Source organism: Haliotis asinina, chromosome 9 (assembly GCF_037392515.1).
Source record: "Haliotis asinina isolate JCU_RB_2024 chromosome 9, JCU_Hal_asi_v2, whole genome shotgun sequence".
In the NCBI taxonomy this organism is placed as follows: domain Eukaryota; kingdom Metazoa; phylum Mollusca; class Gastropoda; order Lepetellida; family Haliotidae; genus Haliotis; species Haliotis asinina.
In genome coordinates this window covers 56,954,298-56,974,552 of record NC_090288.1, presented here as the reverse complement: position 1 = coordinate 56,974,552, position 20,255 = coordinate 56,954,298, and the positions used below count along the sequence as shown (strand labels likewise).

The 20,255-nt window shown below is 37.5% G+C and overlaps 1 protein-coding gene across 3 annotated transcripts in view; it reads left to right on the top strand.

Moving 5' to 3' along the window:
- Positions 1 to 20,255, top strand: part of LOC137296185 (dedicator of cytokinesis protein 3-like) — a 139,793-nt gene that overhangs the window by 64,323 nt on the left and 55,215 nt on the right. For all 3 annotated transcript variants that reach the window (XM_067827900.1, XM_067827898.1, XM_067827899.1), the window contains exons 32-35: positions 28 to 128; positions 858 to 916; positions 1,336 to 1,484; positions 3,143 to 3,228. In XM_067827900.1, the coding sequence (XP_067684001.1) occupies positions 28 to 128; positions 858 to 916; positions 1,336 to 1,484; positions 3,143 to 3,228 (395 nt within the window). The remainder of the gene's footprint in view (positions 1 to 27; positions 129 to 857; positions 917 to 1,335; positions 1,485 to 3,142; positions 3,229 to 20,255) is intronic.

Genomic DNA, 20,255 nt, shown 5'->3' with positions numbered 1-20,255 from the left:
ATGGTGATAGTGAGATATATTCCCCAGCTGTGGAGCAACTACTTTGATCTGGCGGTATCCTTCGTGACACAACCCAGTCTGCAGCTGGAGAAGATGTCTGATGCCAAGAGAAACAAGATCAAGGACAAGTCAGTGCACCTGAGTTCATGTAGTAGATTCAGAGCAGAAACAAGCAGATTTCAGAAAAGTTGAGGCCAGGGTCACTTGACACCTTGAGACTGACCAATCAGAACATAGCTTACTAAATCACAAAAGTTAACATTTGTTCATACTTTTAGAATTTTTACCTAGAAAAGGTTTGTACCTGAACGATTCTGAATGCTAAGTTCCATGTGGTTGTTTCTGGGTGATTCACAATAAACAGTTGGTGAAAATAGCGTTTCGTCAATAGTCAAGGATGTCAGCTTGTATATGTACTGCAGGTAAAGTGTGTGTGTTATATGCAGATTTTGTTAGTTAAGCGATCAGTGTAAGTAACTGGACAATTTTGTAAGTCCTACTGAGCCTAAACAGTAGCAGTTGTCTGATGGATTAAATCCGTTCAGCCATCTCGCATTTGATTGAATGGTCATAGGTTGCTCAAAGGTTACCTGATGCAATCTTCGACAAGGGTTTGTTAGACTTGGTGCAGGAATGAAAGGAATAAATTTACTTTGAGTGATTCCACAAAACAGTCTTAACACTATAACTATCAGAAGTCAAAGTTAGGATGACCATTGTAGTACAATCACATGTGAAATGGGGACAGCTTTTGAAGCAGTTGTTTTTGTAGTTGAGGGCAGTATATATGGTTTTCCTGGCATATTGGCTATGAATGGAAATAAAAGCTTAAAGTCAATAAAACTTATCTGTTTCAGGTACCAAGACATGAGAGTTCTCATTGGTTTACAGATACAGACCTTGTGGAATGGATTAGGTAAGTGATTAGCATCTGTCTAGGTTATGGCACTTCAAGAGTCGCAATGGGATATATATGTGAGTGAGTGAGTGAATGATTCTGAGTTCAATATAAAGGCAGGGGAACCCCAAAATGGGCTTCACAACCTTTACCCTATCAAACCTGGGTCTATGGCATGGAGCGCGAACACTTCATCCACTAAGGTTGAAGGTGTGGAACAGACCTGAGCCTACAGTACAATGAATAAATGATTTAACCATTAGAGCTCCCAATCGTCTCAAAATGATCCATGCTTTACCAACATGATCGCATGTTTACCAAGGTAAATTTTGAAGAGAGAGTTACAACACGATTTATTTTCTACATGCATGTTGAATGTCTGTAATGAATTAAGACTAAAGAGTTGGGAAAATAAAGAATGTGATTTCGTTTCCTAGGAAATCAAAAGAGACACTTCATTCCATCCCTGGTTGGTCCATTCCTAGAGGTTACCATGGTACCAGAGACCGATGTCAGGAAAGCAACCATTCCAATATTCTTTGATATGATGTTGTGTGAACAACAAGTGAAAGGAAACTTTACCTCAGTAAGTATATCAGTACTTGTTAAACCTTTACCTCAGTTAGTATGACAACACTTGTTGAACCTTCCCCTCAGAAAGTATATCAATACTTGTTAAACCGTCACCTCAGTAAGTATATCAATACCTGTTGAACCTTGACCTCAGTAAGTATATCAATACCTGTTGAACCTTGACCTCAGTAAGTATATCAATACCTGTTGAACCTTGACCTCAGGAAGTATGTCAATATCTGTCAAACCTTCACCTCCGGTAGCATAACAATACCTGTTAAGCCTTCACTTGGGGGAAGTAGTACAACACCAGTTTACCTTCATCTTGGTATGTCCTCATCTGTGTAAAAATCTTGGTGAACTACGGTGAACTACCTTCTCATATGTTGGCGCTATGTCAGTTCAACCTGGAGATTTTATGTATGCTTCCAGCTAATTGTCAGCCAGTGGTATAAAAATAGAACATACAGTATCCTGACAGGCAACAGGGTCTAGATTTTTGAAGCTCATTTAGCACTAAGATAGTCTTAAGTTAATGTATGGCACTTATGACTATATGTTAGCGCTAAACGAGCTTCGAAAATCTAGGCCCAGAATGTCTTGTGATTGCCATGGCTGGTTCCACAAGTGATCTTAGTATTCTAGACAGTTGTGTCAACATACATCAACTAGGTGTCTGGGAGTCATACATGTACATTAGTCTTTACTCAGATGCTTGCTTAGAGACTTCTTTGAGTGTCATATAAGTTGATGAGCATGATGCTCACTGTTTGAAAACAGTGCAAGAATCTGCATCAAAGTGTCACACAAAATCAATGAAAGTTTTAAATATTTTACATGCTCATAGACATCTGATCTTTGAAGCTCTATAGATGTCTTACTGGGTTTTTCTACAGAGACTTTATCTTTGGAAAGTTGGCTCAACACCTATATTGGTTTTACTCAATTTTGACAGTGTTCCAGCAATATCTTGACAGAGGACACCAGAAATTGGCTCCCCATTTTGTACCCTTGAAGGGAATCAAACCACGCCCTTAGTGTGATGAGTGAATGCTTCATCTGCTTGGCTACCCCACCTATACTCCAATGTAGTCTTGAATGTCATAATGTTTTGTCAGTTTCGAATACCCATGAATGTTCTCAACCTAGAATGTTCATATCTAATGTCAGTATTCTGCATTCTCTTCCCACAGAGATTACTTGTCATATCTTCCTATGTAACCTCTGTTCTAATATGACCTTTTCATGATGCGAGTGTTCAAGACTCGTGATTGGAGGTAATCATATTTAGTAGTGCAGTCAGCTACCTTGTTTCAAAAGTGATCGTTCGCAAGATCTCAGTAATTTCCAGATGCATCATGAAAACTAGAACCTCTTCCCAAGCACAATACTCAAATGTTTCTTCTAGACAGATCTCGGTCATGTCGTATTTGTTTTTCCATATTGTTTGCATTTGTCAAGTTGAGTGTAAGTCGATGTAACATGTGTTCTGATTGGACAGAAAAAAAGGGAGATAAATCTGCTGCCATTTTTTGCCACTAGGGAATTTTATGAGAACCGCGAAATATGGCCGTATAAGAGCAGAGGTTGATAGGAAGATATGACAAGTAACCTTTGTGGGAAAAGAATGAGTATTCTGAGGCCATATATAATCTCAGTGTGTATTGGCAGGTGGAGAGCGAGATAATCGAGAAGATGGACATCCTGATTACTGGGAACAATGGAGACACAGAGTACAGGACTCTTTTCAATCAGATGTAAGTATAAACATTCCATGCTTTTGAAAAAGTGGTCAATTGTAACACATGCTATGTTTGTGTCTTTACTTCATTCGTTTAGTTCAAATTCTAGGACTTTGGGTTGTCTCATCGAGGATTCAAACCTTCACCCTTAAAGTGAGACAGCTAATTGTCACGACACAAAGTCAGCGATCAAACCCACTCAGCCACCAAGGAGTTCAAAGTATGTAAGGCTGACAATTGATAATCTTGGTTTCCTACCTTGTGTGCATGTCAGACAAGTTTACACATGCATGAAAGAAATCTGAATACACAATGCATTTACTAAGAAACTGTAATCCTAAAGTAAATGTTGTATTGAAGAATTTGCAGATCTCATAACAAAAAAAATAAATGGCCTATACTACTGACACTAAGAAACTGAATGCAGCAAATGTTGAGCTGGAAGGGTGTGTTACTGTAGCATTGCATCCGAACACAACATTCACTGACAATGAAATTCCACATGTTTCATTTTACCAGCATGTGATGCACGTGAACACAAAAGTTAACCTCTGTGAACTTATTGGAGAACTCACAATCACTAATGCAATAGAGTTGAACTCATGCTTAAAATTGCCCTCGAGGCAGTATCTCAATGAACAAACAAAAGTGAAAATTGTGGGGATGATAGAAGATGGGGACATCATTGTATCAAGTAGGCCAAATGTTTGGTAAATCAAAAAGTGTAATTTCATGCCTGTGGGACAAGTACCGTCAAACAGGTGTGCTTGCCATGAGACCTGGGCGCGGTAAACCAAAATTAACAACACCACGACAGGATCATCTCATTTCAGTAATGGCCCTACACATTGGGTTCAGATCAGCACCTGCCATCAGTAGGGAGTTCTGTACCTCTGGACAAGGAATTTCACACTCAAACTGTTAAAAACTGGCTATATCACTCCCGTCTGAAAGCAAGGTGGCCTTTCAAGGGTGTTACCCTTACAGCTCACCATAGGGGCCAGACTTTGGCATGGACGAGGCAGCATCAGGGACGGACTTTGTACCATTGGTGATGCACCATGTTCTCAGACGAGTCAAGGTTTTGCCTCAGATTGTCAGATGGGAGGAACTGTTGTAGGCACCAAAGCGGTAAGCATTTTGCCAGAGCAGCAGTTATTGACCATGACTGACAGGTATTAGGGGGGAAGTGTCATGGAGTGGGGTGGGTTGCACGTGACAGGCGATCAGATTTGGTCATCATTCAATGATCCTTGATTGGTCAGTGATATGTTGACAAAATTTTGCATCCTGTTTGCTCCACTGGCTAGAATCATTAGCAGGAATTTTGAATTCCAAGATGATAATGCCAGACCACATTGGGCCAAAACTGTCACAGCTTGTCACCGAAGAGAGGGCATGGAGACATTGGACTGACCCTCTAAGTCCCCAGACCTGTCACCAGTTGAACATCTATGGGACATTCTCGGTTGAAGGGTGTATGCCAGTGACCCCACAGCCGTCAACCTGGCCCAGCTTGGTGCAGCTCATCAAGAGAAATGGCAGGCAATACCATGGGCAACCATGCAGAAATAAATCAAGAGTATGCCATCAAGGTGTCATGAATGTGTTGCCCAACATGGTGGACACACCAGATATTGAACTTCATGCCCAAATTTGATTTAATTGACATACTGACATTCAGAGTAATTTCACTGTTCACTGTCATTTCAACTGTTCCCTTATTTTTTGTTGGTAGTATATATATATACTCATGGAAAAAGTTAAGGGAATGCATGAAATAGCTGTGACTTTTAATCTTTGAATTAGTAAGAGAAAAGTTCCTGCAGATGAAAAGGCTTATGTCAAGTGATGAAAATCAATATCGGGGGTTTCCCCCATGTCTCTGGAGAACTGCTTGGCATCGTCGTGGTATGCTGTGAATTAGTGTAAGGATGGTACCAATCGGAATGCAATGCCATTCTTACTGGAGAGCCACGAAAAGTTCATCCAAATTGTTGGATTGAACAAGTCTGTCCCGAACATTGCGGCCAAGAACATCCCAAAGATGTTCAGTGGGGTTAAGATCAGGACTTTTAGCCGGCCATTGCAACACCCGGACACCTGCAGCCCTCAGTCTGTCTCGACAAACATGAGCGATGTGAGGGCGGGCATTGTCATGCATTAACTCAAACATTCGAGCTGCTGTATGCGCAAAAGGGATCACAATCGGGTTCAAGATCTCGTCATCATATCGTACACCTGTTATCCTGCCATCAACACGCACAAGATCTGTTTTATGGTTAAAGGTAAACCCGCCCCACACCATAACAGAGCCCCCTCCATAACGATCATGCTGTTTGATCTTGATGGCACTGTGACGTTCCCCAACACGTCTCTTAACTCGAATTCGACCGTCGTTATGGTCTAGTGTGTACCTGCTCTCATCACTAAACATGGTGTTTCTCCATTGACGTATGCTTCTTCCTCCATGGTTCCGTGCCCACTGCAGTCTCAAGCGCTTGTGTTGCTCAGTCATGTTGATTCCAACCAATGGACGGCGGCTTTTTAGACCAGCCGATTTGAGACGATTACGCACTGTACGTGAACAAATTCTGACGTTTGTTCTTCGTCCGAATTCTGTATTGATTTTGGAGGAGGAGTTGAACCTGTCTTGCAGAGCATAAAGGCGTGGGGTCCGGTCATCCCGTGGGATGGTTTTCTTTTTCCGTCCCCAACCACGCCTCATTTTGACGTCACCAGTCGCTCTATAGAGATTCCAAAGTCTGGATATCATGCTAACAGACTTGTGAAAAGTTGTTGTAACCTGTCGTAATGAGCTTCCACCATTAACCATGCCAATTGCCTCCCATTTCTGTGCCAAAGTTAAGTACTGTCTCGCCATGTTAACAATATTTTTAATTGTTGTGTTTGACAGTGCACATACATGTAACATGTAAATCTAAGTACATATAACTTCAGGAACATATAGTGCACATACATGGAAAGCATTATGGTGAGTTTGAGTGAACTGCTCTTCACGAAAACAATAATACACGGCGCTGAAGTTAGTAAACAGAAATTTGAAGAAACATGCGTTCCTTTAAATTTTTCCATGAGTATATATGGTTGACACATGTCATCATATCCCAGTTGCATTGAATGATGCTCATTCATTTGATCACTTCATTGTCTAGTCCAGACTTGATTATATTTCAGACTGCCACTATAAACTGGAATGTTGGTGTGTGGTGTTTGAGTTAGTTAAGTTTTGTGCCGCACTCAGCAATATTTCAGCAATATGGTGTCAGTCAGTATGTAATTGAGTCTGAACCAGACAATCCAGTGATCAACAGCGAAAACATCAATCAACACTATTTGGATATAATAACCTGTGTCAACCATGTCAGTGAACCTGAAAACCTGATTCCGTTAGTCACCTCTTATGACAAGCATGAGTTACTGGAGATCAATTCTAACCCGTATCTTCATGGGTTCAGTCTGTGGTGTTAAACAGCTAACCAGCAATCAACTCTATCATTTCTTCTAAATAGGGAAAACAAGCGTTTTTGTTAAGGAAAAATGTGGTATGTCATTGTGCATCCAAGGTTTGAGTCTGATGATTTGTGGTTAGTTTGTCAGTGATGAAGATAATATAACACGGAACAATTTGGTTCAACTGGAAAGGAAGCAGTTTCAGTTTCATGTCGTTATACTTGTGGGGCCTGTGCACTGATGTGTTTGAAACTGGCGTGATTCCAAGGATTAAGATGTGACGGTAATGAAGTACAGTAACTCAGTTACCACTTAAACATCAAGGTTGGACAAATCCATGTTTGAACAGGAGAGCCAGTGAGGCAGTCTTAACGTAATTTAACACAGGTTAGCGTGTGTGTGTGTCTACACTGTCTAGAACTATGAATAGATTTACTTCCAGTATGGGTTTATTTTCAAATTCCCAAGTTTCTGGAATTCAGTGAGTGTAAATTTAATTTAAGAGTGTAATAGCAACTTTTCAAGTTACTTCTTTGATGGTTTGGAACAATGGTAGTTTTTAGTGTATGTATTTTGTAGACACATTAAACACCCATGTTATCTGTGTGTCGTTTGCCATGGGTATGGCTGATACATTTATTGTACAGAAACATATGAAATATTATACAAAAATTATCCATATTATACAAACTGTTTATGTAAAAGTCATGCACTTTGAATGTCACAGAAGATTGTAAGAAAGAGCTAGAGGTGCTGTACACTTTTGTTTATGCAGTGATAACTGTTTCCATATTAGATGTGATAATCTGATAGGGTGGGGGGACTTCACTTGAGTAGTAACACAAACTGTCAGATATAAGATTGAAATGATAACTATGTCCGTCAAATGCTAAAAATATCATTTATCAAGCAGGCCAACTGCATTCTCCTTGTCAGAGATGTTTACATAATGAGGACATTTTATCAGCTTATAATAACGAGTCTTTGTTATTATTGATAATATGAGGTAATTATGATCGTCACTTGTGTCTGTTCTAGCCCAGCAATGTGTGACAATTATACAGAACTAGCTGATAATGTGCAACAGTCATAAACACATTATGACTTGCCATGAATGTCAGTGTTGCGACGGTGTTGAAAGATTCATGGCATATGTTTACTTGGAGATAGCAGGGACACTTGTCAATATCCGGTTGTTTTTCGTAAAAACTTGAAACATAGAGCCATATACTATGAAGTGATCAGATGGAAGATGATACACGTAGTGTAAGCTGAATATGTTTCACCAAGATGCTACAGAACCAGATGCCGCATCACAAGAAGAGGTATATATAACATATTTGCATGATTAAAGAATTGTCAGATATTCATAGTTTTGAGATACTTTTGTTCAGTATCAATTGCTGTGTGTGGAGTGAAAATATGAAAGGTACTTACTTAATATTTGAAACTGTTTCTTTCCGTGGTTTTGGTTTACGTGTTAAGTGTTTAAAAAACATACTCTTTGACAAGTATTTTTTTACAGGGTTGATTTGTTGGATAATACGGTTGTATTCAGTAATATATATGCAGCTGTGATTGTGAACTTTTTGATTGAAGCATAAATACAATTTTCTGATTTTATGAAACATGTCAAGAGAAGATGATTGTGATCCTTTGAGAATTTGGGTTAGAACTGGCCTAGTAACTTATGCTTGTCTTCAGAGGTCAGACTCACTGACTTGATTAATGCCTTCTTGAAGCAAAGAAACAAAATTGATGATCTTACCTGGATCTTCATGATTCAACATTGCTCAGTGTTGGAAACATAAGTTGAAACTGGGACGTAAGTGAGCACACTCTGATGCAGGGATGAATTGTCATAACATCACTGCCACGGGCTAATTTGCATATCACATGACCAGGCTTTTCTGTTAGTAAATATTTGTACATAATTTGAATGGAGATGAGAGCAGCCTAATCAGAACTTTTAGGTGCAGTTAGTCATGGAGATATTCTATTCCAGCTGTGTTTCTACCTGATGTTTTGATCCATTCTCTCTTGCCTGGGTGACAGGGTAGCATAGTGATCAAAGCCAAAAACCTGGGTTCGATTCCCAACATGGGTAGACTCTCCGAAACACATGTCTGATTATCCTCTTCTGGAATATAGATGGGATATTTCTCAAAGTGGCATAAAACTAAAGTCCTTCATTCATTGTTGCCTGGATATAAATCAGTATGAGTAGCTATGTATTGTGTTAGGGATGCCTACTTCTAGTCACGAGGCAATAACTTGATGGAGAGTACAAATCTGCAAATGATGCAGATCGAAGATGGTAATTACTGCATATATTCAAAATGTAGGTTAAAGAAGCATGACCTTTAAAATTTATCTAATCTTAAGATCATAAGCTTTGTTCTTGTTTAATTCCGTCATAAAATAGAACACAAGTGTACCATATATTTTGATACAAAGATGCTGATTTTTCCTTATTTTGTCCTAAAGATAAAATTCTATTGAATGGAGCCGATTTCTTGCTTTTGTTGTTAAAAAATGTAGGTCAATATATCCATACGTTAAGAGATCATGACTGAAAAAAGTATGAAACATTTATTTCAAGAGTTTTCACTGTCTTGACTTCAGTCAACAGGATAAAGACACAAAAACATAATGGCAGAACCCATCTGTTGGTTACCAAAGGTTAATGGCACAAAACTTGATAAAGACATGTTTGCCTCCAGTAGGGAAGCTTGGAACTGCCAAATGTGTGTTGTTATCATGATGCATGTGTCTGACTGGGCAGAGGGGAGCAAAACCACAGGGATGTCAGGAGTTTGTCTGATCCTTGACCTGCTAATTAGAACCAGCAGTTAGAGTGACTTGTGCATAGATAGCTCCTGACAGGGTTATTGGTCTGTGGCTGGCAACGTGGGGACTTTCAGAGTAAAATCAGAACAGGTGGTTTGACTAAGCTGTGGAGATTTTTGATTGTTTATGATCTCCTTTCCAAAGGACTCAGTTTGGCTTTGTCAAATGGTAGTTTTATTGAATTGTTGTTTCAAGTTATTGAAATATATAACAGCCAAGGTTTGAAATGCAGCTCCAACATACCAGGTATCAGGCATGTAATTCCATTTTATGAACCAAATTTTTCAATATGTATGTCGAAATTTTAAGATGATATCTGTTTATTTTGTCAAATTACTTGTCATATTTACACTTGTGGATGATTAAAAGATGCAGAAATGTACAGTATGCACAAACTTGCAGAAAGGAAACAGAAACAAATATGTATTGCATCCTGAGGGATGAGCAATAACTATTTATTGTCAAAATAATGTCCATGTTTTAAATGTATTTCTAATATCTTACAGTGCACTGCACAATTCCATTACTTTTCATGAACCCCAAATTTCTTGTGAGGAACCTGGAATTTTAAATTCTAGTTGTCACCCTGACCCATTCACAGTTTTATATGGCAAAGAAAATCCCTGGTTGGTGTTTAAGAATTTAAAGACTGAAATTGTTTCAACATTTTGTAAATCTTAGAATTTTTCAGTGACAAGAATCAACTGTAGCTCACCTTGAGTGTCGTGCTATGTGTTATGGTTGAACAGATTTGCTCAAGTCTCTAAGGCAATATTTAAGTTCAGATTTTATGTTTTCTAGATTATATAAATGACAATAAGTTGTTGTTACTAGAAAAGATTGCCATCCTTGTTCTGCACATTTTCTTAGGCATGCCAGTTGTATTAGGATACACTTGCTAAATGGGATTTGTTATTCAGTATAGCTTCTGAAGAAGCCTAATAATGAAATTGTGGTATTGGTTCTGCTTTCTGAGATTTGGTGCTTTTGACCAAATTGATAGTGTCTCCATGGGGTCATTTACATGCTGGAATATCCAGTCAGTAAATCACCTCTAAGGAAAAACAGTTGATTGTGTAAACCTGATAAGAATGAAAGCTGTGACAATTCTGTTGATCTAACTGAAGATTTCAAAAAGCTGGTCTTGAAGGAGATTTTCAGGGCCTGATTCTGAATATTATGATGACAATTTAGCTACACCTCACAGCACTAGAAATTGGAGGTAACACAATATTTATATTTAATCAAATCCTGGGAGCCCATTATGGAACAATTTCATGTTTGAGTGGAAATTTCTCATGGCCTGAACTAATGCCCTGAACTGTAACAAAAGCTAGGTCAACCAGGCAAGAACAGCTATGGTTTTTTTTTTGGTTTTTTTAGGAAATGATAATATTCTGAAAAAATACGTAGGTATTTTGTAGGTGTTACAGCCAGAACAACAATTAGATGTCACATGATGCTTGTAATTTTCAGAGTTCACAGTTGGATTCTTAATAAAATCTCTTGTGAATATTGTGAGAGTAAAACTAGGAGCTTGTAAATCACATTCTATCCTCCATATTTATAAAGGGAATAGGAAATCTAATTTTACTGGAATATTTTTCTCTGTTTAAGAGGGATATTTCCATCTTTTTCTTTAGATTACTGTGTGCTTATATTCATGAGTGAAACTGTTAATGCAGACAAGTATTTCCATCATTATGAGTGATGGAAGTATTGACCACGAAGATCAATAACTGATCAATCTTGAAGACTATCAAAAGTAAACGCCAAAATATCAATACCAGAAAATGGAGTTAATAAGAGAACTGATGATAATATCTAGCAAATTCATGTCATAAAGGCTCCAGTATTGCATTAGATCAATTTTCCTTCTTCAGCTTGTTTTCATATTTCTAAGAAATGATCTTTGATAAAAGTCCAAGCGCCATTTTTGGGAATAAATTTAATACACACTTGAGTAAAACTTTAAAGATTTTTTGGGATGGAGGACATCTCCAAATGAACTGACAAAAACAATGTCTGATGACTAGCCTCTGTTTTGGTTTTCATGTCATTGTATCCCATCTGAGTAGGTCGATGCTCATGCTGTTAATCACTGGATTTTCTGGTCCAGACTTGACTGTTTACAGACTGCCATCATATAGCTGGAATATTTGCTAAGTGTGAGGTAAAACTAAAACTAAACTAAACTACTTTGCATGAACATGTGGCATCATTTCCATTAGACAGTGATTCATAAACATATGTTTATTATATTGTCAGAATCACACAATGAAGAAGTTTCCTGTCATTATGGAAATGTCTTTTGTTCCTTTTTTTCAGTTTATCAAAGCACTGAAGTAGGTAAAAAGATATCTACTGGGCAGGCATTAGTTAACTTTATTTATTGGTCCAGATGTGAGGATGAAGCTACATGAGAGAAGTAAAGATACTGAGAAAGTGATAATGAAAGAAAAACAAAGAATTAGCACCTGTTGTGGGGAAGATTATGTTCCTGGAGAGCTCCCATGTGTTTAACATTGAGGAACAAAGTTGCTCTAATTGCTAGGATCTGATGAGCTCCTTCATAGGGGGTGATTAATGTGGAATGTGGTAATTGGTTAACTACCTGGTTTAATTAATCCCCACAGCTGGGTGTATCCAGTGTGTGGCCATCCTTCATTTTCTAACTGACACCTTTATGTCAGTTGTGTATGAAGAAGGTTTCATTTTCATGAATCACTGCAATACCCTGGAGAAAACAATTGATATATGGCTTACGCTTTTATATTGCCATAAGTTAAGGGTTTGTCTGAGGAATCTCGGTCTCGGATACATGGTCATACTTTTGATTCATCTTTGAGCTTTGTGAATGTTATTTCAACATGATCTATGATCCATATATTATGCATATTATGTTTCAAGTTGCTCCTTCCATTTCTTTGTTATTGATAATTTCCCTTTTTATTAATCCTTACACTTATTCAACAATGTGATTGAAGCTTCAGCATGTTATCAGTTGATTACAACAGTTGTAGTGTCAAAATCACTCATCGCTTAATGATGCACTGTGTTTAGTGTGCCCAAATGTCATTTTTGCATTATTTTTCCAATTTGCTTTTGTTAGAAAGAATTAATCACAGTGATTGAGTGAGTTTAGTTTTACATCACACTATTCCAGCTATATGGCTGCGGTGTTTGAATAATCGAGTCTGGACCACACGATCAGGTGATCAACAATATAAGCATCAATCTATGAACTTGGCCTTTGAGCTGATGATATGTGTCATCCAAGCCTGACCACCTGATCCCGGGGAGTCGCCTCTTCCGATAAGCATGGGTTACTGAAGATAGCTCTATTACGGATCTTCAAGGGTAATTGATGACAGACTTCTTAATAAATATCATCACAGTGTATCATCACAAATATGACTCTGTAGCAACAGTATTCATGGCATCAAAAATTCTCAAATTTCCAGCCAGTACCAGATTGTCTTTAGGCTAGAATAACATGAAGAGATGAACATATTTTTCAGGAAAGTCAGTTCCAAAATGTATACTCATTATATGTAATGAAGAGGTGTTCAAGGACATTCTTTGTTTTAATTCTAGACATGCCACAAATTCTATGCTAAAATGGCCTGTATTGGGTTTATCTGTGTTGTAATCTGTTGACAGACCATCTTCGGTCATGCCTGTGACCTGCCATTGTTTGAATATCCATTCAGTTCAGTGGTGCATGTTCTTCCTTTTGTCCTCACCATATCTCAGCTTGCATCATTTCAAGCTTTCTTCCTACAGCAAGCTGACGCTGTGTAACTTCTAGGAAAAAAATATATTGTCTCAAGTGGCATCAAACCGAAGCCTCATTTCCAGACTAAGTCAGCCTCTCTGTTAAAATGCCACGTGAAACTTCGCTCTGAGCTGGTCTCCTCCTTGACTCTGATGCTTATAATAGGCTCTGAATATATATAATTTTGGTTGAAACAAAAATTCCTATTGAATTGAAAAGGAACCCCAGTGAGTTGGGAGATTCAGAGCCCAAGGAAATCTACACGTTTCATTTAGGCTTCATTACATATTGCAGAAAGGGAAGGGTGTAAGAAAATAATGTGGTTTAGGGACTCAGTGAGACAGACTGCTTGTCTCCAAGCCATGCTATACCATGGATGTATAGTAATTCTATCCCAACAATTTGCATGTCAAGATAGGATGCCAATCTTTCAAACGGACAACTTACGTTTATTTTTACAAGATAGGAACTATGAGTTTAATATATATATCATTGCACTGAGACTAGTGACCATCTGCGGGTCTAACTTCTAACTGCTGCCTTTCAGCTGTTATTGAAGACAGTGTATAGTTAATGGGAAATGTGGAAGGATCAAGCTGGACCTGTACTATTTTTCTGAATATAGGTTATGATGTTACCAGGTAATCCCATTTTAGTTGGAAAGGAGCTCCCATGTACTGAGAGGACCTAAGGAACTTTATTCTTTTTAAATTTCAAGAGTGAGTGAGTAAGGATGTTACAACTGTGGCTGCTGTGTGGCATACTTAACATCAACAGCTCTACACCAACATGTAGCTACAGAGTAAGTGATAAGGTGCTAGAGCTGTGGTTGCTGTGTGGCATACTTAACATCAACAGCTCTACACCAACATGTAGCTACAGAGTAAGTGATAAGGTGCTAGAGCTGTGGTTGCTGTGTTGGGTACTACATCAACACCCACAGATGAACACATAGCTACAGAGTGAGTGAGGATGTTAGATCTATGGGTGCTGTGTTTGTTATAACATCAACACCCATTTACCAAGACATAGCTACATAGTGAGTGAGGGTGTTAAAGATGTGGTTGCTGTGTTGGGTACTACATCAACACCCATTGATCAACACATAGCTACAGAGTGAGTGAGGGTGTTAAGGCTGTGGTTGCTGTGTTGGGTACTACATTAGCACCCACTTACCAACACATAGCTACAGAGTAAGTGAGGGTGTTAAAGCTGTGGTTGCTGTGTTGGGTACTACATTAGCACCCATTTACCAACACATAGCTACAGAGTAAGTGATGCTGTGTTGGGTACTACATTAGCACCCATTTACCAACACATAGCTACAGAGTAAGTGAGGGTGTTAAAGCTGTGGTTGCTGTGTTGGGTACTACATCAACACCCATTTACCAACACATAGCTACAGAGTGAGTGAGGGTGTTAGTATAGTCATGTAAAAGCAAAAGAAAATGTTTATCTTTGTATCTTTAAGTGTGATTTTGCGTGGGTTTTAGTTAAAAAGCAAGGCAGTTTACCACTGTAGCAACAGAAACATCAGTTTTAAATATCACCCTGATGGATGTGTTTTGTAAATTACAAGTGACAGTTTGCATCCGGCTGCTATGTGTGAGATGGATTTCGAAGATGTTTTACTAAAGTGTACGATATAATCAATAGAGGTACTGGAACTGTGGATTGCCTGTGTCAGCCAGCTTTAAAGACTCCTGTGCATGGAGTGTCTGACTATTGGCTGGCTGGTTTTCCAAATATACTATTGGAATGATCACTAGTTGATGATTAAAGTATAGTAGAGTGCTGCAGAATGAAGCACATTGTTGCTTGATGTGTATACACTCTGGTATATGAGAGTAAGCTGGTGGTAGAGAATATCAAAGACATTTGTAGTGGATGGGTAGCAAGTTGTCACTAATGACTGAAATGAGAAGCTAAACTTGTAATAATCATCCGTAATTACAGATATTAACTGATTATGTAATAGATGTTATCAATATCATGAAACCTATTCATACATCAAGCAGAAATAATGGCTTTATTTAAATTAGTTCTGTTTCGAGGCCATTTATGTTCGGATAATTATTGCTACCAAATCTCTTGCATGAAATGAATAGTGTTGGACCTTATTCAGTGTTTGTTCAGAATGTGAGCTACGCCAGTGATTGGAGGCAGTGATGTGTTACTGTCCGTTCCTTTTCTAAATAACTACAACATTTATAAACTAAATATTTGTACAACTTTAAATTTGAGTTTTTGTCTAATGATAAGGAATATTTGCATATTTTGTCTAAGATGCAGTGAAATACATTGGATGTCTCTAACCCTTACAGTGCATGATAAACAATGTCTCTTGTAGTGAAGATCTGTCTGTTTATTATTACATTTTTTTTTCCAAATCTTTAGTATATGTGAGAAGGAGGCATATTTAAAAAGAGAACTACGTCTGCACACATGTTCAGTGTCAATGTATGGTTCCATGATGTACAGGTTAGTTGTCATCAAGGGAAACGCACTTCCACAAATGTAGCCATTGTTGTTAGTGAGGTCCACAGTCTGCTGGGCCCAGCGAGGAACCATGCTGCCCAGATAAGAAAAATATTGTGGTTCCAATTACACCTCTTTAAAATATAGGGTAGGTAAGATTTTTTTTATATTTGAGAAGTCAGGTGTAAACTAATAACATTGTTATTGTTCATTTAGTTAAACCTTGTGTCCATCATGTTGACTTTCTCTGTAATGTCTCATGGTGCCAGTTGGTGGGGATGGAAACAATGGTATCTGAAAGCTTATTTTATTCATACTGCTTAAAAAAATAGGGTCGGCACCAGAATTTAAAGGTAGATTGGGTATTCTTAAATGCAACATTTATAGTGTCATAGAGACCACTGGCCAAGAATGATTCGTCAGATCAAGTTTGACTAAGCACCTTTACAGTCTGACAATCAGGGACTGCTCTGGGACAGTTTTGTCAATATGTTTTAAAAAATTTACCATCTGAAACTAAAAGCAACTTGACCAAAACACAGCAACAGCAACACTTTGTTTGAAATTTGTGTTGGGTTACAGTCCATCAAGGAAACATGGTCTTGTGATGATCTCATACACAATATGCTTCATGTTATAGTTGACACATGACCTTGACCTTGGGTATCTAGGTGAGAATGTAACACAACCAGCTGGGGAAAACACTGTGTTGTATATTGTATACCTAACCAGAGGTTGCACATCATGTTATGGAATTGTTATGTGAAAAATATCATTTTAAACATTTCTAGTTTAAAATTTGAGGCATATCAAAGATTGATTATATTAACTGTAAAATATTTGTCTCACAATTCAATTATAGAATCTCTAAACAGGTTTAATAATTAGTTGTAAAACGTCTGGCTGTCATGTTCATGAAAGTAGAACTTGTCACAAATTATGATGTCAACCTGTGAAGATCCAAAATAAACTTGATCTTCTGTAATCCTGAATGTTGATGTTAGAGGCGGCAATGGGATCGGGTGGTCATACTAGCTGACTTGTTTGACATGTGTCATCCTATCCCAGTTGCTCAATCGATGCTTATGATGTAAATCACTGGATTGACTGGTCCAGACAATTGTTTACAGACAGCCACCACATAGCTGGATTACTGCTGATTGTGGTGTTAAACAACAAACAATTGAGATACCATGGATATCCTATATACTATAGGATGATACCCAATGTGAATTGGACCATCTGCGATAGTACTGACCTTTCGAACGAAAACTCATTGTGATAAAGTTGGCGTGAAAGACAATGAGGAAACTCCTATTCTTAAACTTAAACGGAAGGATGAAAAGGTAAACGATTATGCAGATAGACTCATATGTGAACAGTCATCCTGTGGTATTGATGACTTTACAAGTGATGTTGTAAAGAGCGTAGACAACGCTGCCTCTAAATAAACTTCCTGTATGACTGGTAGTGCAGGACAGTGTGGTATTAGAGTCCGTGGAGGGTTGTCTTATCAGCCAGGTAGTGCCATCTGGTATGACCAGGAGTGTAGATATTTGAAACAGCTTAAATACTCTAACTTGGATATGTTTAGGAAAACTGGCATTTCTTTATATTGGACTGAATTTCGTATATTAAGAAACTTGTATCGTCGTGTGAAGAAAGAGCGACAGGAGGAGGAACAGGTTAACATACTGTCTAGCAGCTGTTGTAATTCCAGAACACTTTGGAGTCATATTAAACAACTCACAAAACCAAAAGGCAGCATATCGAATTCTATATCAGCGGCTGAGTGGGTCTCATATTTTAGAACTGTATACTATAAATACTATAAATACTGATATCAATCTATATCATCTTAATAAAGCTGATCAGTTTGTGAAAGTACATGATGGTACAACTTGCAGTGCTTGTAATAATGCTAACATTAATCACATATTAAACAGTGAAATATCGAACGACAAAATTCTTCGGGCTATTGACAATCTAAGTGTAGGGAAAGTGCCTGGACCTGATGCTGTTAAACCTGAGATGATTAAATGTTGTAAATCTGAACTGTTGCCATATTTTCATGTGTTATTTAATATTATACTTACTAGTGGTAAATTTCCTGTGGAATGGGCCAAGGGATTAGTGGTACCATTGCACAAAAAAAGGAAAAATCTCAGAAATTAATAATTATAGAGGCATAACACTTGCCGATATTATGAGTAAAGTATTTACATTTATTTTGAATAAGAGACTAACTCTGTTTTGTTCTTTGTACGAACAACTGCCTGAATCACAAGCAGGGTTTAGAGCTGGTTACAGCACTTTGGACAACATATTTGTTTTACAATGCTTAGTGCGAAAGTATCTTACAAAGACCAATGGTCGTTTTTACTGCCTGTTTGTTGATTTCAAAAAAGCGTTTGATTCTGTCAATAGAAAATTACTATGGTACTCTGTATTGAAAAGAGGCATTCATGGTAAAATATTCATATCTTGTTTGATATATATTCAAATGTAAAGTCTGCTGTTAAAATAACAAATTCTTCAATATCCAATTATTTTGGTACACTCAGCAGCGTGAAACAGATCTGTGCTCAGTCCTTTGCTTTTCTCATTATTTGTGGTAGAACTTGAAAATATGTTGTATGAATCTAATGTTAGGGGTGTATTTGTTGGTCAAGAATTTATGGATATACTGTTGTTATTTTACGCTGATGACTTGTGCCTTTTTGATGACTGTGTTGTTGGCTTGCAGAGAAAATTAGATGTACTTAGACAGTATAGTATTAAATGGGGATTGAATGTTAATTTAGATAAGACAGATATTAGTGTTTAGAAACGGGGATAAGCTGAGGGGAACAGAAAAATGGATGTTTGGAAGTGATCAGGTTAAAATATCAACGTACTATAATTATCTAGGAACTATTTTCCAACAGACTATGCTGGTCGAAGGCAATCAATGTCCTTGTTCAGAAAGCCAATAAGGCGTTATTTTCAGTCAAACACTTACAGTATAAGTTAAAGAACATCTCTCCTACTGTTTTGTTTAAGATCTTTGACACACAGATAAAACCAATTTTACTTTATTCCAGTGAAATAAGGGTTTCCAAAATTGAGTGTGTTGAACGTTTCCACATTAAATTTTGTAAACATGTTTTAGGTGTTGGATATTACGTCCCAAATGATGCTGCTTTTGGTGAATGTGGTAGACATGGTCTGTTTATTGACTACCATAAATGATGTATTACGTATTGGTTAAAATTGTTAGCAATGCCAACTGTTAGATATCCTAAACAATGTTATTTATTATGTAAATCATTAGATGAATGTAATCATATCACTTGGGCATCAAAGATAAAAGACCTTCTATTTAGTTATGGCTTCAGTTTAGTGTGAATCACACACGAAGCGGGCGATAAAAACATGTTTCTCAATGCTTTCCTCTAGAGACTTAAAGACTGTCATCAACAAAATTGGTACTCTAGAATTTGTGATTCCAGTAAATTATGTAATCATAAAGAATATAAATCTCTATTGTCAGTTGAATATTATTTGTATGCTATCCCAGAAAGAGAATACAGAAGGCTTTTATGTCTGTTACGTATATGTGAGCTCCCTTTAATGGCCAATATTGGTAGATGGTAATAGATTATGTACATCTTGTGCGCTAGGTTGTATAGTAGATGAATACCACCTCCTTCTAAAATGTCCATTGTATGACCATCTCAGACATACCAGGATATTATTGTAATCCACCCACAATGTTCAAGTATAAAACTCTTTTAACATGTAATAAGATAAACATTATGTTGAACATTGCAAGATATATTAAGGAAGTTCTATTACTCAGGAATTCCCATCTGTCATTATGATGATATTTGTTGCATTATGTTTTACATGGGCTGTTGCCTGTTTTACCGAATAAACTGAATCTGAATCTGAAACTGAATCTGAATCTATATACTATAGGCAAAAGTGGAGGTAGTCCTGTAAGTGTTGTCTGTAAGAAAAAAAATATTTTTTTCATATTTGTCAATGACTCTTATGTATTGATACTGTAATCATAGTTATTTTTGAATAATATTAACTTTTGTGCTTTTAGCGCAGAAAGATCATGTGCCAAGAATTATACCAAGCGAAATATTCATGGTCAAGTCATGACAAATGTTAACAGTTTTTCTGTTTACTTTCATATGCCTGTATTTTACAGATTTACAAGTCAAAGGACCAGTAAACCGTTAAGATGAAAGGAAACTGCCTTGTAAATTCGATCTGCATCATTAGAGCTCTCGGATGATGTTGAATGCTGAAATATGTGCATGAAGCATTTTTGTCACAGGTCATAACCTTGCACAATATGTCCACTGAGTTCCAATATATATATAGGTGGTGACTTTTTGCCCAACACTCTACCGTAATTCATTGCCAGTTGATCTCACATATAGGACAGGTGTTGTCATTTGATGTGAGT